A 17,941-nucleotide genomic window follows, 5' to 3' on the forward strand; every position below is an offset into this window, starting at 1 on the left:
GGGAAAATGAAAAGCTGCTTATCTCAGTGTAATAGAAGGTGCAGAAGTGGTTGGTTACCAGCCAAGATGGAAAAAGATTATTTTCCTAGCTGTACCCCAGAATTACAAATGCAAGGCTGAAGTATCCCATATGCCTGAGCTGTGTTATATTAGCACTTGCTTTTAATCTGTCTAATAGACCTGGTAAACTGTGTCTTTAAACTTAATTTTTTAAGTCTTCTGCATCATCTTTGCTGGAAAGTAATTTATTCAATTGATTCCTCTTCTGTTGGTGCAGCGATGCAAATTGTCACTAATGCTGTGTGAACTCCTGCAATGGCAACCTGAATTTTTATCCTGATCATATGCCTGGTGATAATACAGAACAGCATTTTAGTACTTTAAAATTAAATTTTAAAAGTGTATTTTAAAAATGCAATTTGGCTTGAGTTTGTCTCTTCGTGCTGGTTAAGTTACTGCTATTTTCACATATGATTTGTTTTCCTTGTAGTCCTCGGATGCGCTTTTGGTGGCTATTGACTCCGAAGTGGTGGGAGCTGTTGACATTCTACTTAATCACCGACCTAAACGATCCTCCAGGCCAACCATTGTGGTTAAGTGTTGTTACTCCTTGATTTTTGGTTGGGGCTATGAAGGCTATTGCTTTTTTGAGTATCTGTAGTGTTTAAAACAGTGTTCTTAAATTCTGCTTCTGTAAGGTGATCAAATCTGGACACCAGGGATTATTTTTATAACCTTTTTTGTCTTGAAAGATGACACACATGATTTTGCTTTATCACCTAAGGAATCCATTGACTTTATACCTGCCAAACACGTGCCTAGTTCAGAAGAGAAAAAACCTAGTGGTTATGAATTTTTCTAATAGTCTGTTTGCAAGGTAATTAGCAGCCTTGACTTATAAAGTGTTTATTCATGTATTGAAGCTTCATAGATTTTCAGAGCAAGTCTATAAACATCAGACCTTCACGTTGAAATTAAGCAGTTAAAGCTTGCCTTGTCAATGCTTTAGTACCGGAAACTTCTGAAAACAAAAAGTGGAGGCAGGGAAGGAATATTTTCTGCGCATTCAGGATGTTTTTCTGCACTTTAGTAGTAAATAGAATATTTTTTTCACAAAGTAGAGCAAAATAACAATTTCTGATATCTTGTGTGTATTGGAAAAATAGGCAATATTTCTGTGTAAATAAAGCAGAAAAGTAGCTGGATCTGTTACTGTTTTTTAGTATTTATCTGACAGGTGTTTGAATGTTGTTACATATTTTTCTTTCTGTTCACCTTATGAAACACTGGCAAGTCTTTTGAAGGAGAAATTCTCGATTGAACAGTCAAAGACCCCCTTACATGTAGTAGAACTGTAGGTAAAAAATTTAGATACTTCCTACATTTTTTTCCAGAAATTAATGGAACGCATTCAGAACCCAGAGTACTCAACAACCATGGATGTGGCACCAGTAATTTTAGCTGCTCATCGTAACAACTATGAAATTCTCACTATGCTGTTGAAGCAAGACATATCATTACCCAAACCTCATGCTGTGGGCTGTGAGTGCACACTCTGCACTGCCAAGAACAAAAAAGATAGTCTGCGACATTCCAGGTAACACTTTTCAGTCATGAACCATAAAAAAAGATTCTTCATTCTCTGGCATTACCTGGGTCATATTCAGTGTGTTTCCTTTTTCTTTTTAAGGTGAAGTTTATGAGTGGATTCCTTTAATATCTTGTAGCTCTTATGGTGAGAGGTGATAGTTCTTGGGCATGGCGTGTGCCTGAAAAGGCTGGTGGGAGGCAGTGGCTTTTTTCCATGTTGGCTTTATACTTTTAGTCACTGTGCACAGTCACTGTGTGCCTTTCCTTTCTAGCAGGTGTGCCTCAGACATTCTAGCTTCCTTTGGCTTGGGGACATAGGGACTATGCAAATAAAATTCTTCTCAAAAGTTATTTGAGTTTTGGTATTGAGCCTACCACAGGCCACAGATACATTCTGGTATCTGTTCTATTCCCCATATCATTAACTTCAGAATGAGAAAAGATGTCAGGGTATCCAAAGCAGAAAACAATAGAAATATTTGAGGTAGCAGCTCTTAATTGAATTCTAGAACTTCCGCTGATGTACTGATAACAGTGGAAGTAGTGAGGAAAAGAAGAGGGAACCAGTTTGGCCGATTTTGGATACTTAAGGGTTCTAAATATGTCATGTATCTTTCAGGACATAATGCAGTTAATGCTTGTAGTGTCTGATTTTAAAAAACCAAATTGTTTTGTCTTTCATCTGGCCATTTTAGGCAAACCTTTGGAACAGGTTCTGGTTTGAAGCTGCTAATGAGATTAAACATCTTTGTTTTGTTTGCTGTTCTTTTGTCACAGGTTTCGTCTTGACATTTATCGGTGTTTGGCCAGTCCTGCCTTAATAATGTTGACAGAGGAGGATCCAATCCTAAGAGCTTTTGAACTTAGTGCAGATTTGAAAGAATTAAGCCTTGTTGAGGTTGAGTTCAGGTAACACAAATCAGTTTTAATATTTTTATGTTATTACAGGTGTAGAAATACGTTTGCATTAGAAAAGGTTTATTCTTCATTTTGTCTAAGTGGAGTGTTTAAACTGACATAATAAATTACATTATATAATTTATGCCTCCTTAGTAGTAATTTCGACAGTTTAATTACTTTAAATCCTTTTAGGTTTAGACACTTGAACGTGTGTAGTTGCACCAACAGCTCAAATTTCAGCTCTACTCTGCAAAAATAAACAAAAATTATGCTAAATGCTGACTTACTTGGAAATTATACACCTATTAATCATATCAATATCTCATTAGTACTCTGCAATTTTTTTCTGTATCAGGATAGAAATATGCAATACCTTGTTTATACTGACCTGACTCCTGTTGGGAGTTGGTTTGGGTATTGTTTCTTAATTTTGCGCATTATAAGACTTTGAAGAGCGTATATGTGTGTACATATTTAAAATATGCATATGTGTGTAGAAGACTTCATGCTGAAAATGCTCTATATGATGAACAAATGCTCGGTGTAATTTCATGTTTAAACAATGCAGATTTTTACCATTTTGTAACATACCGGCACAAAAGCTTTCCAAGAATGTGAAAGCAAGTGTTTATATAAGGTGAAATTCTACTTTCTTAAATACATGAATTTTCTAAAAATGTGAATTTTCTGCATTTTAGCTGCCTTTCTTAGTAAGAGTTCAATTGTTGCATTTTTGTGATACAACGTGGCATTAAAATGGACTGTGCGCAAGGTGAGACAAGGAAATGTGGTTTCATGTGATTAATACAATAATACATAATACTTAATGAATAGACTTTAGTTTTCAGGTGACAGAAATAAAGCAAAACCCTGAACTATTTCAGGTCCAGTTGGAAAGTCCAAGTGATTACTTACCAGTGCCATATTTTGTGACAAATACACTTTCTCATGTCCTGGAAATAACTCTAAGCTTTTACTCTGTGTATGGAACTCATGACATAAGAATTTGTATACTGGAAGTGTGTGTGCCAGATTTTCTCTAGTGATCTTGCAAGCTAAACAGAAATGGAATTGTTTGTATGTTACATGGTGAAAACTACTCAGAGTTGTCTTAGGAATGCTTGGACCTTGACATAGGACTTCTGGAGTGGTTTCTTTTCATTTGTCTCAACATAACATACAATCCCAGCCAAAAATGGCTAGTTTGTGATTGAATGGAAAATCCAGGACCAGTGTAATAGTACATACTGCTTCTCTGTGTTTCAGAAATGATTATGAGGAGCTCGCTCAGCAGTGCAAAACCTTTGCTAAAGATTTACTTGCTCAAGCACGGAATTCCCGGGAGCTGGAAGTGATTCTGAATCACACCTCCAGTGATGAACACGTAGACAAGCGAGGATTGTTGGAGGAGAGGATGAACTTAAGTCGCCTAAAACTTGCAATCAAGTATAATCAAAAAGAGGTTTGTTTTTGCAGTGACTCAATAGACTTCCCATATTGTATTTTGTTAGTAATTAATTACTTTGTTGTTCTGCCTCTGGATACAGAAGTGGAAAGAAATTTGCAGGAGTTGGTTATAGAAGAGATGGTAATATACAGGTATCAGTATGTGAAACAGGAATGTTTAAGATATTGAGGGATTCTTCAGTGTTTACTGTGGAGATGAATGTAGTATTTTCTGTTTTGAAAATAGGCTGCTGCTTTTTTATGAACAGCTCTGGTAGTGGTAATTATTTATTCAGTTCCTCATTAAATCCTTGCCTAGAGAGGCATGGATCCTTAGGTGCCAAACATGATTTATCATCTTCTCACTGGTCATTAATTGTTCAGCTTTGTCTCAGGCCTTGCCTGTGCTGTTCAGTAATTAGGTTGGACCTGTGCTGGTATAACTGAATAGCCCCTCTGTTCCAGAGTAGCAGCACTTTTTATGCCATCAACATGCAACTTCCTCCATGCAGTAGGTTATTGTAATTTTTGTCCCTTCATAAATTACAATTCTTGTCCCTTCTAGTTTTCTGTGCTGGAACACAAATGGATATTTGCGGGATTCTAGTACAAGGACCAAGGACAGAGTGGAATTTTCCTTTTCATGCAAAATCCATTTTTAGTTAGTATTTGCAAAAGGAGTTATGTAACTCTGTCTGTTCTACGTGTCTAGGCTTAAACTGTTTGTGAAACTGTTGAAATACATAGCATTTCAAAGTCATAAGCTGTAGCTCTGGTGGAATGCCCTGCAACCAGAATTACACATTTCTGGCCTGCATTCATCAAGCACACTGAAGTATTTCAGTGTTCCTCTGGGTTTGAGCATAGCTTCTTTTACTAGAGGGCTTAGAAAATAACAACTTTTTTGTGTGGTATACATATAGTTACAAAATTAATTTTAATGATGCAACTTAGTAATGTGTGTGAAGAAACCTGAGAGTGATTCCTTGTTTGTTTCTCCCCCTCTTTCCCCCCAGTTTGTTGCCCAGTCCAACTGCCAGCAGTTTCTCAACACAGTGTGGTTTGGGCAGATGGCCGGCTATCGCCGCAAGCACACCTGCAAGAAGATCCTGACTGTTCTGATGGTTGGCATTTTCTGGCCAGTTCTGTCCCTCTGTTACTTGTTAGCTCCTAAATCTCGAGTAGGTCGAATAATTCACACTCCTTTTATGAAGTTTATTATCCATGGAGCTTCATATTTCACATTTCTGTTATTACTTAATTTGTACTCGCTTGTCTACAATGAGAATAAGAAGAATACAATGGGACCAGCCCTTGAGAGAATAGACTATCTTCTGATAATATGGCTTATTGGTAGGTATGATTTGAGTGGATTGGATGACAGTTGCTAGATATATTTAAAAATGCCAGTTTAGTGGTACAGCAGCAATAAGTAATAACTCAGTCTTTCATGACCAGTTCTATAATGCTTGGTTGGAAAAGTAGTAAATAACAAAATTTGGACTTGCTGCACAATTGGGATGTGGTTTAAAGATAGAAGTATATGGTATGTGTGTTTATGTATGCATGCTCCGTCTTACAGACAGATTGGATGTGTGCATTTACCTCATGCTTGTTTCAAAACACAAAAACAAGTATTATTTTCCCATGTTATAGTTTGCTATGTCGTTGTCACCAGTTATCATAGCTGTACCAGAAAGGCTGCATGTCACTTCTGGTTGATGCAGCAGAGGGAGCACAGGTACTATTTTTGTTGCATTCTCAAGAACTTTTGGTTGAAGGTTCTTAACTTCTACTTTGTTTTTGGTTGTCTGGCATGCGATTGTTTTTACATTAAAATTTCTCTTTCTTAATGTAAGGTAATTAGATATGTATAATTTGTTTAATTTGGCTTGTAAAAAGCAATGATATGGTAAAAAAATAACACTGTTCTTATTTAAGTAATTCTGAGTGTGATTTATTTGATATTTTAGGGTGAGAGGATTTTTGTGTAATAGTGATTCCTTTCACAGTTGGGCTGTATCAAAACTGTTGAGCAGTTCTTGCAGATTTTGGAAGTATGTAGTATCCCCCACACAAACACAGGCAGGTCTTAAAAGAAACTTGAAAACATCAAATTTTGAGTACAAGTCAGATTCCTTCTTTGCTTTGAAATTAAATATTATAATTTTATAAATTCTTCTGTTCCATCAAGTCTGCTGACAAAGTGTGTCATTAGGTGATCTTGGTAATTTTAATTAAAGGCTATAGAAATATATCTTTTTCTGCATGTAATATTGTAATGTGGATTTCAAGTAGGATGTAAAAATTATATCTAAGCAAACACAGTCATTAAAATGGGGTTATTTTTCACATTATTGAATGTCAAGTTTTTAAATAGTAATTGCATTTATAGCTCAAATGCTTATTTTGTAATGACATTATACTGATTCCTTGAAAATAGTCTAAGTTGATTAAGAAGATATTTAGAAAATATTCTGCAAAATCAACTGAAATGAAAATAATCAAGTAACAAGGATTCACTTACATTATTGTATTCCACAATCCCCTTAAAATACTCCCTAAAAATCAATGTCAAAATGGCCACAGCAGAATTTGTTACACTTTGGGCTAGTAACAAGTTTTGTGTTGTTCTGGATGGACTTTCAAAATCATGAATACAGATGTCTTCCATGGGAAAATAAAGCAACAGAACTCCAGTTCTTATGTGTGTAAATATAATCTTCTTCTCTATTTCCTTTTACTGATTCTGTAACAAATTCAGTGTAAAACACATGGTGATCATATGTAAAGCAATACCTGTTCAGTGCAATGGCTTCACTTCCCTGGGTTTTATTTTTTCCCTGCAGGAATGGTGTGGTCAGATGTTAAGAGGCTCTGGTATGATGGTTTAGAAGATTTTTTAGAAGAGTCCCGCAATCAGCTTAGTTTTGTCATGAATTCCCTTTATTTGGCAACTTTTGCCCTCAAAGTCGTTGCCCATAACAAGGTGAGCACAATCTTCATAGACCAAAGCTGCTCTGGGGCTGAGCAGGTGTGGTTTTAGTACATTGCTGCAAATCACCTGCAGATGTGTTCCACGTGGTGTGCTAGAAGTAGGGAGTTGTGGTGCAGTTACAACATCAGTAACAGCCTGGGATGGGGTGCAGTGTGGGTTTGGGCTGAAATGCTCTGTGTGGGACAGGCCATGGAGGTGGCACCTCGGGTCCTGTTGCACCTTATTCTTCAAAGCGCCGTTGATCAGGCAAATGGGAGTTAGAAAACACATCAGGACATGTCTGAGTACGTGGAAACACCAAACAGAGCTACTGTCTTCCTTGCAAGAGCTGGCTGGTCTTCCAAATGGCTTGATTTTTGTTCAGGGAAATAGATCTCATCAGATTAGGCATTTGAGCCTGCCTGACTGCATTCAGTACTATGCAGAAAGCTAATAGTAGTCTCTATGTTTGGATGGCCTAGTGCATTTTTGTTACAGAAAGTTTTATTTAGCTTTTGATTACATATACTCAAATGTCATAAGTGATGGATTTTAATTGGTTTTTGCTTGGTTCAGTTTTCTTTGGTAGTAAGGATAAAAGTCCTGCGACCATAGAGAAGCCTTGTCTTGTCTCTATGAAAAACCATCTGGATTTGATTGAAAATATGAGTTTTGAAAATGATCATTGCCATTCTGTTGCATGTGTTGTTAACCACACAGCACATGGCAAACTGCCAGACCAAGTGAATGTGAATATTACAGCAAAATCCAAGCCAGTGCAGTAGCACCATTATTGTGTCTTAAAAATTGCAAGTTGACAGCTGTCTGGCATTTGAAGGAAAATAAACTGCTTCATTTCTTCTCAATTTGGTGTTTGGCTCATTTTCCTATCCTAGCATTGATTCAGAGGCTGGTAATTGTTTGGAAAGGAAGGCTCCATTTCTTGGAAAAAAACAGAGGGAGAATGCCACATTGGGCTGCTTTCCCAGCCTTTTGCTTTGCAACCAGCATGTCTCTAGTAGTAGTTTCTTTGCTGAGATAAGACCCATTGTAGCCAATATAAAGTGTAACCTTTTTGAACATGCAGGACTCCTGTCCTATAAAATAGGCATATAATGGGGGATTTTCCCCTTTTATATGTCCAAATTTATTTTTGTAGTTTATAAATCATATGGAAAACCAAGTAAAAATGTTCAGTTTGCATCTTAGGTCCATTATAGGCCCCAAAGCTGTAAGAAATAAAGGAAGAGTCTCTGTAGCAGAAGGATTTTTTTGTGTGCAATTGTAGTGTGCAGCAAAATACTTACCCCTATTTCTTGCCATCTTTGTGCAGCAGACTTTTGCTTGTTATTATAAAGCAGCTCGGAGTTCCTGGTTTTTAAATGTCCATTTTGAGACAGCAGAAGCTGGTAATATAAATGCTGAATGTTCTCAGCCAAACCAAAAGTTAGGAATCTGTGGATATTCCCTGAATAAGTTGAATAGTAGTACTTAGTGGATAATACATCAAGCAGCAGTTAACTTGTGACTCCCATTCTCTGTAGCCATTCATAAAATCTCTTGAAGGACCCCCAAGTCGTAAGTCTTTCCAACACTTTAAGATCAGCTGTCACCACATTGCAATTGCATGTGTACTTTGTAGCGTCTTTGTAGCTTGTAGCTTTTTTCTTTGGAGCATCTCAATATTGTTTTTGACTGAAGCCTGTTATACAAGGCAATGCACATGTTTATATAATAAAGTTCCCAAGTCCCCGTTTCAATAGACCGTGCAAAACAGAGTAGAAGTGAAGGCAGAGCAGAGAATAAATGGTTTGAACAAGTGAGTGACAGAGTTAGGTGTTCAATTTAAATTCTCTAAATTCTGGCTCCCTCTGGAATGGCTTTTGAAATGCCTTTGTCTGAAAGAGGTATGATGCCTATGAGTGACATATGTTAATTTATTTTATGCTCTTGCCTGTTTTGGAAGTAGAAGTAGAGAGAGGTGTATGGGTACATTTCTGTATTTATAATGTTAGTGATCTCAACTTGTCTTTTTTTTTGTTGCAGTTTCATGATTATGCTGAAAGGAAGGACTGGGATGCATTCCATCCTACCCTAGTGGCAGAAGGGCTTTTTGCCTTTGCCAATGTTCTTAGTTACCTGCGTCTCTTCTTCATGTACACAACCAGCTCCATTCTGGGACCACTCCAGGTGAATATCATTACGGTTTGAAAAAATACTAAACATCATTTCCTATCAAGAGTCTTATTGAAAATAGGAAAAAATGTTAAAGTAAGAAAGTGAAAAGTAGAAAGAAGTGATACTGCATTGAAGTTTGATTTTTTAAAATTAATCTCTTGTGTAGAACATATTGATTCAGATGGGAAAAGGTAAGAAAGAGTGAAAGACTTTGTGTAGTTCAGTTAGGGTATTTTTCCATGATAGCTGTACCTATACTGTCTTTTTTGTTTTCATCTGTTCTAAGCATAACATACCAGCTAAGTTCCCACAGTTTGGAAAGTATAAGGATTAGGTTCTTCCTGCAAAGTTTTATACAAATAATTGCCTTAGCTTCTTATTTCTAAAGAGATTGATGAATAAGGGTGTAGCCAGGAAGAGTAATCAAAAGCCTTTCTGTTTATGTCTGTGATCTCATTAAAGTTGCACCTTGAGTTGTGCAAATTGCTTTTGTTTGAAAAATATAAATCTGTCCAGAGTATTGAAATACTCACCTATTTATTGGCAGTTATAAGAAGGGAGAACAGGTTTCTTCTTACTTGGTATTTGTTGGAGCCTTCTACTAATGATGACAGTAAAACCTCCCACGTTTTAATTATCTAATTTTCTGTTACACATTTTAAATGGAAATGTACTTGCACACTTTGAAAAAAATACTGAAGTCTTGATGTTGCATTAAGCATTAGGGTAGTACAAATTGATTAAACACTAAAGTCCACGTTTTAAAGAGATGCACTGTTTAATGTGCATGTTTATTTATGTACTAGATCTTTCACAAGTTTTTTATTAGGAGGCTGTGTTGTGAAATTTTCCAAGTAAATAAAAACAGTCAACAGTGACCCCATTCAGAGGCACACAGGAGCTTACGTTATTACTGCTGGCCAGTAGGGCTGGTGCAACAACTCTTACAGTATTTTCTGAAAGTAGGTCACAAAGTTCAGATGGTGGTAATCAAATATGGGATGGAAACCCAACAGTGGGGGGCAGGGGAAGGCAGCTACTGTGTTCTCTTTGTTCTTAGAGTTATTTTTAAGCCTTCAGTTACTTGACTCATAGGCTAATAAAACCTGTAATAATCCAGATTTGTAAGTTGGCTGTGTGGGGTGGATTTTATTATTAACAGAAGGTAGAATAGTACTTCCCTAGATGAGAGAGTTAGATTTCAAGTGCCTAGAAGTTGTAAATACTTAGAGAGGGAAAGCATCAATTTATGAAGAAAGCAGCTGGCATTTGTGATGGGTTGTTACACTCTCTTCCAAACAAAATAGTTTTGGGCATTTTGCACTTCTTGTGCATTCCTATTTCATCTACTTTGTCTCTCTCTTGATAGGAACCATGTGTTAAAGGGAAAATCTTTTGTTGTAGGGGTTTGGGTTGGGTTTTCTCATTAAAGGGTTGGATGTGATGAAACAGTTTGATGGGGAGTACAGTGATCCTCTGAGCAAACGTGCACAGAATTGGTGCAGAGCTCTGCCCACAGCTGCAGAGTCTCCATGGCCATTACAAACTGTACAGACTCTTGAGTGTGCTGTGCTACAGGAGGTACTTGGTGAGTTTCCAGCAGCAAAGGAGGGAGCAGGAATTCATCTCCCAGTGAAGCTGTACTTGCAAAATCTGGCAATTGTGTCACAGTTCTGGACTGTGAGTTGGTACAGATTTTGATTCATATAGGACTGGGCTTTCCACACATTCATTTATATAGATTAGATCCACCCAATCCCACATTACATATATTTGCATTCTTTATAATGGTACATTGTTCTGAAGAAGTCTGTAAAAAGACTAATTAAATTATATAAATAGTTTATGCTGTGTCTGTGTAAAAATTTGGGCTTACGTCAAAAGCAAATCAAGGTCTTTCCTGTGTTGGAAAAAAATCACAAGCATATGATTGGGTTTTTTTAAAGGTGCTGTTTTTCTAATGTTGCAAAGTTCTGTATAGGACATTTCGAATTGGAAACTAAAGATCCAAATTTACTGTCATACCTTGTATGCTTTATCCTTCAATTTCTATGTGTCTACACACGTGTTTATTTAAAATCTTACATAAAATGTACAGTGAGCTAATTTTGCATTCTGAAGATGGACTTTTGTATAGAACTTTTTTTTAAATTAGTGATAAATTATTCCAAATGTTTTGATTAATTCAGTGTTCTTCTAAGTGTTTTCTTAACTTTCTATGATGGCATTTATGTTCAAATCCATTTAATTTACTGCTTTTGTCTGTTGACCTCTGAGTTCCTTACTACCATTGGTATTGCAAATAAGTACCAAGGTGTACATACGATTGCTTATGGTTACTTGGAGGACATTAATTTTCCAGGTGATGTTAAAATTACTTACATATTCTTTTTAATATCTAGAATTTTTCTCTGAAAAACAGTACAAGCTCATCTCCCGACCTTAAGGTCTTGTTTAAATATTTAAAATGTGAATAGATTTTTTGTTGCTCAAAGGTTGAAGGAGACAATACAAATAGAAATAACTACATGTTTTACTAAAATTAGAAATAAATCTATTTCACAGATTTCAATGGGGCAGATGCTACAAGATTTTGGAAAATTTCTGGGCATGTTTCTTCTTGTCTTGTTCTCATTCACAATTGGATTGACCCAACTTTATGATAAAGGATTTACTGTAAATGAAGAAAAGGACTGTGCGGGCATTTTCTGTGAACAGCAGAGCAATGACACATTCCATTCGTGAGTCTGAGATCTTAAAATAACTGTATTGTTTTAGCCTTTAATCCCTGGTAATTAAACAGAACTGAAATACTGAATTTTTTCACTGATCTTGAATTTATGTTAAACACTTCTGGTGTTAGGTTTGCCTAACCAGATTTTTCCCTTGTTTCTGTAGGTTTATTGGTACATGTTTTGCTCTCTTCTGGTACATATTCTCCCTGGCACATGTTGCAATCTTTGTGACACGTTTTAGCTACGGTGAAGAATTACAGTCTTTTGTGGGTGCTGTTATTGTTGGGACCTACAACGTGGTGGTTGTGATAGTATTAACAAAACTCCTTGTGGCAATGCTCCACAAAAGTTTTCAGCTGATAGCAGTAAGTGGTGACTGATTAATTACCAATTACCTGTATCTTTGGATTTTACACTAATTTCTTCCTATGGTGTGTAAACTCATGGTCTATAGACCTCATGGATGAGCTCTGTCTGTGAACTCATATTTTTCCTTCAAATAAGAACTCTTTATTTGCTTTGATTTAAAAAAAATGGTAATTTCCATGTTGAATATGTGTAGGGCTTTGGCCCTCTGGTAATTGATGACTTTCTTGATACAATGGCTGTTCAAATGCTGATTTTGATATGTGTGGTGCTTTGGCATTTGATCTGGGCATGGATCTATACCTTCAGATTGTTATACTAGGAATTGAAGAAAGATGTACTTGTTTTAAGTATTTAATATTAGAATATTCAAGCAAACCTATGTAATCTATCTATTAAAATGCTATATAACCAAAATTAAATAATGGTCAGTTTTTCAGGTATGAGCAAATTAAACTTAGAAAATAACCTATTAATATTTCTGTTTCTTTTCTCTGTTAATGTTTCTGATGTTTTAGAATCATGAAGATAAGGAATGGAAGTTTGCTCGTGCCAAGCTTTGGCTTAGCTACTTTGATGATAAATGCACGCTCCCCCCACCTTTTAACGTTATACCCTCTCCCAAGACCATTTGTTACCTTTTCAACAGTCTCAGTAAATGGATCTGCTCTCATACATCAAGTGGCAAAGTGAAACGTCAGAACAGCCTCAAGGTGAGGAATGATTGGGCAAGCCCTGAGCTCTGCAGCAGGAAAGGTGCTGCTTACTGAAATGAAAACACAGATTGCTGCATGGAGCTGCCTGTCAGAAGGTGAATGCTACTAAGAGAAATAGGAACTGCAGAATTATGGGTGTTGCATTCAAGATAAATAACTCTTACTTATTTCTACTTAAGTAAGGTTTTATTAACTTTCTGGTTTGGAAATTTCAACCCACTTCCCTCCAACTCCCAATTCCCCCAGAAATAGTCTGAAAAAAAATGCTTTGATTGAATGAAAACACACAGAAACCTCAAGGAAGTATGTGCTAATCTCAAAAACGGTGAGGTTAGAATATTCTTTGGAGAAGGTAATTGGTTTTAAACATATTACAGAAGTGTCAGAATAAATAACCAAAAAAGATCACTGAAGCCTGTCATTGTTAGGGAAGGGATTTTTTGTTTGTTTATTTTATAAACATTTTTTGTACCCTGCAATTTTGCATACTAATTTTGCATCTTCTTGCTGATGAAAAAATAGCGCTAAATAAACAAATTCAAGCACTTTATAGAATTTGCACTGAGAGACATTCAGAGTTATGGAAGTCTTGATTGCTCAGAACAATTACCAAGCCAGGTAGATAAAAATTTTCAGGTTTGCTGCTACAGAAGGTTTAATGTGGATTTTTTGGACAATTTATATGTGTTGTATATTTGTATACATCAGGTTGTATCTAAAAAATAGCTTTGTTACTTTGTTCATGTTTCTTCTCTGTAGAATTGTATACAGCCTTTAGGGCTCACAAACCACTTCCATAGTAAATATGTTATGTTTGTTTAAAGGAATGGAGAAATCTGAAGCAGAAGAGAGATGAGAATTACCAAAAGGTGATGTGCTGCTTAGTCCACCGTTACTTGACTTCCATGAGACAGAAGATGCAGAGTACGGATCAGGCCACTGTGGAGAACCTCAATGAACTGCGGCAGGACTTGTCCAAGTTCCGCAATGAAATGAGAGACCTGCTCGGCTTTCGAACTTCCAAATATGCTATGTTTTATCCAAGAAACTGAGATCTAAGTTTTAAACAAAAGGTGTGTGCTTTTAAATACCCATAGGTGAAAGCGTTGACCTAATTCTGTTGTCAGATCATATAGGCAAGATTATTGCACAAAAATACATTTAAAATGTGTTTGTGTGAGTTGCAGCTCGGTGCCCAAGTGGTCAAAGTGAATGCAAAAACAGATACACTAATCTTAATCTTGGTGTGTATATAAAATTTGTATATAGGAGTTTTTTAAATGTTCCTCAGACTGTCTGTGGCTGTCAGGTGTTAGAGCTTCAGAACTAGCACAATGTGTTTCTTTCTTCTATTTTTGCCGTTTGTTCTTTTTTTGATACTTGTTTTTCAAGTTGTGGGAGAAGATGGGCTTTTTAAAATGAAAATCCAGCCTGTTTATTTTTAATAGAAAAGTCAGATAAAGAATAATAGAAAATTTCCAGCACAGCTGGAAATGATGTGTGACTGTAGGTTACAGTGCATGTGAAGACTGTATGGCTCTGAAAGAGGCAGTTCTAGTTTTGTACGATAACACTGACTGTAAATTAACATTTCTAGAATACAGCAAAGCAAATCATGAAGACTTTTCACTTTTGTGGGAACATTGACATTTTGAACACAAAATAGACCAACCATTTCTTGAATGTTTATAGTTATGTGTAAGACAATCACACCCTGCTTGGATTTTTCAGCAGTGCCTCAATAGTATATTTTAATATACATGTTAGGATTGGGAACAGAATTTAAAAACTAATCTGTAATCATTTAATGTTTAGTATCTTGGGTTTTTAAAATCTAGATAAATTATGTGAATTATTAAAACCTGTGATTTCATGAGAATGAGGTGAAGCACATGAGTGCTATTGTTTGCAGTGCTGAACAATTCCTGTACACCATTCTACTCTTCTTTCTGTGAGGTCATTGAGTCTTGTCATTGGAGAGATGTACTTTAGAAGGGTCTGCTTGACACAGGTTTTACATATCCTACTTTTAAATTTGGTTTGCTTTTTTCCTGTTTTTTACCAGAATTGTTGCCAAGCTAGAATTTTTTTATGTCAGGTAAAATGTGTTTTCTGAAAATAGTTTATCTGACTTTGCTTACAATGGACAGTAAGGGCTTTGTGGATTTTCTGTGCTAGAGGGTCCTATATGGCTTTATATGCTTATATATAATTCAAGCTGACAAACTGTAACTGAGAAATGTGAGATTCCTGTATTTTTAATTACAAAGTAGGTATATTTATGACAGCTAAAGGATTGATGGACAGTTTTGCTCTTATGGTGCTCTTCTGAAATGGTTGTGTGTCCAGAAGGCGCAGGTAGTCATTGTGGTCTTTGACTGCAGTTGATTTTGGGAGATTGGCAGAGTGGGGGCTTACATGAATGTTTACTTTTTTGAAGGAATTCTTATAAAACTCTTTCTTGTAAAGGTAATATATTTTCCATACTATGAAATTATGTATTTCTGAGCTAGGTTTTAATACTCTGCCTTCAGAAGTGTTAGAGGGATTCGATTCTTATCTGTGTTGGCTTTTCATGGGAATAGGAAGTTAACCTCCTGGTTCAAAGCAAAGAGGATCTCTGAGTTTTGTAATTGAACTGAGATCTCATGTTTGAACAATGCACCAACATAAAAACTATGTGCTGTGTATGTTATGTATATTCAAGAAAGGAAGCAAATAAAAGCTCTTTGAAAAATACGGTTGTATTAATATTTGTCATATTGCAAACACATTACATCAGTTACCACGCTGAAAGTATTTTTTTTGACATGTTGAGGTAATAAGTTTAAGGAAGGTAGCTGGTGTCAGTGTGTTACTGCCTTTTTCCTTCTGGACCCATCCTGTTTGGTTCAGTGAAATGGCTTCATGCAGTGCCATGAAATGATGCTGGTTCCAGACCAGCTGGGTTGGACCCTAGATGCCCCAGCAGCTGTTTGGCACTGGGATGGTTGGTTCTGGGAACTGGGGGTATTGACAGCGAATGAAGGAGCTAATGGAGCTATTTCTGAGTGCTCTTCATACATTGAGCAGAGTCCATCATAGCTGGCTTGGTCAGTGTCTTTGGTGCTGTGTTCTACTACAGTGTAGATGGCCTTAGGAAGAACTGGTGCACTTCAGGGCTCTCAGGGGTTTTGGATTGGGAATTCAGGAGTTTTTACTTGTCACTGAAATACAAACCTGCAGAATGAGAGACAGAAAGAAGATTGTTCTCTGCCATACCTCAGTTATACCACATTATACATCTCTGCTTTATTTGAAAACTGCTGTGCTCTTCCAAGCTTTGTGGCTACTAATCGGTAACAAGTACTCTGTACTCAATTTTTCATCATTTAGATTTTTCTAGTTCACATGTTAAACATGCTATTGCTTTCTCATTTTACAGTTTAATACAGGCTGTTCCAAGGTCTCCCTTATGCTCACTCATAGAATAGTTCTAGACAGGCACAGAAACAAAATTTTACATATTAAAAAAAATAGGGGAAACTGGAGTTCACTTGGCTATAGGATTCAGTTTCCTTGTACAAATTTTTCTGCAAGTCATGAAAGGACTAAGTTTTTGAGATAACTGGAAAAGGTTTTTTCTTCCCTTTCATTATTAATGTCTGTTTTGTCTTGGAACTAGCTTTGCCTTGATAAATGAAAAATGGAGATGAAAATGTTCATATGTGCATTTGGAGCAGGAAGGTCAAAATCAATGATGACTGAAAGTGTACTTTACACTCTTGCTGAACTATCGTCTTGTTATTTCTGTAGAAATTATTTCAGAAATTGTGATTAGATAATTTTGATTCTGTTTGGTTGCAAGGTGGATTTCAATTTTTTTTAAGTTTACAGTTGCTACAAACTGGGTTTAAAAACTTGCAACAGTTGTTACCTGTGTTTTATAACCAACTCTTACTTGAGAAAACTGGCACTGCTCCATGTTCCTTTGTTCCCTGTTTCAGCCCTACTGCTACCAGTGCATTGGTTTGGGAAAGGAACTGGTGTAAAGGGAGCGTTGAGCAGGCAGGAGCTCTCCCTACCTTTCATTTGGCAGATGATGAGTAAGCTGCCAGTCCTTTCTTGCCTCACTGAAAAAAGCTGCGTGACAGATGGCCATGTCATCATAAATAAAAATAGATTGTTGTAGTTCAAGACAGCTCAGAGCATGATTTCCACATTGCTTTTCCCCAGGCTGCTGCCAAGAAATGCAGAGAGTGCTATGCATAAAATCCCTAAGTCTGTATAGGAAGTAATGCTGGAAAATTAAAATTCCAATTTAAAAGTTTTAAAATTACAAAACTACATCTGCTTTGCAAACAAATGTTGCTGTTGGTTCCACAGAGAAACGCTCTTTGGTTTGGTCAGTGGGGCAGTGCAATCTGTGAAGTGTGGCTGCAGCACTGAGCTGTTGGATGTGAGCTGCCAGCAGAGCCTCTTGGTACCTCTGTGCCCCCCTCTGATCCTTTTGTCCCCAGCCCAGCTACCCATAAAGCCTTTGGGAGAGAGGCTGCTGTGCTGCTGAGCTGCATTACGTGTGAGAATCCATCAGTGAAGGGAATGGCAATCTGCATTCCCCTGCTGCAATAAGCAATGGGTACTTCAGTAGGGACTGTTTTATTGCATTGGTTTCCTGCCCATGGTCACAGATTATCCAAAGAACTCTGCTCTGGTATTTATATACAAGGAAAACAAATACTTAAAGGGATCTTAGATTCTATATGCACCTTACTAAATTAATTCCTACCTTCCTCTACCTTATTACCTTACAGAACTTAATTGTGACATTTACTAAGCAGATGGTCATCAATGGAGAAAAGCGTGGTGCTGGTTTACAGCTGTCTAATTCTTTGAAGAGTTCCTGTTCTGATCAATGATTCACTGACTTCCATGTAAGGAAAATTAGACCCTTAATCAGCAAGGAAGTGTAGTGTCAGTTACAATGTGCAAGGCCCAAACCATCAAAAGCATGTAAATGATCAAAAAACAGTTTCTATATTTAGCTGCCCCAC

At 36.7% G+C, this 17,941-nt stretch overlaps 1 protein-coding gene across 1 annotated transcript in view; it reads left to right on the forward strand.

Moving 5' to 3' along the window:
• TRPC1 (transient receptor potential cation channel subfamily C member 1) overlaps positions 1-15,647 on the forward strand; it is a 17,714-nt gene extending 2,067 nt beyond the window's left edge. The window contains exons 3-13 of the mRNA XM_031060047.1: positions 491-592; positions 1,395-1,597; positions 2,368-2,499; positions 3,757-3,952; positions 4,953-5,289; positions 6,786-6,925; positions 8,960-9,103; positions 11,657-11,832; positions 11,990-12,191; positions 12,711-12,905; positions 13,733-15,647. Of these exons, the coding sequence (XP_030915907.1) occupies positions 491-592; positions 1,395-1,597; positions 2,368-2,499; positions 3,757-3,952; positions 4,953-5,289; positions 6,786-6,925; positions 8,960-9,103; positions 11,657-11,832; positions 11,990-12,191; positions 12,711-12,905; positions 13,733-13,960 (2,055 nt within the window). The 3' untranslated portion in view covers positions 13,961-15,647. The remainder of the gene's footprint in view (positions 1-490; positions 593-1,394; positions 1,598-2,367; positions 2,500-3,756; positions 3,953-4,952; positions 5,290-6,785; positions 6,926-8,959; positions 9,104-11,656; positions 11,833-11,989; positions 12,192-12,710; positions 12,906-13,732) is intronic.
• Positions 15,648-17,941: the final 2,294 nt, after the last annotated feature.

The sequence above is a fragment of the Geospiza fortis genome, unplaced genomic scaffold (assembly GCF_000277835.1).
Source record: "Geospiza fortis unplaced genomic scaffold, GeoFor_1.0 scaffold318, whole genome shotgun sequence".
In the NCBI taxonomy this organism is placed as follows: domain Eukaryota; kingdom Metazoa; phylum Chordata; class Aves; order Passeriformes; family Thraupidae; genus Geospiza; species Geospiza fortis.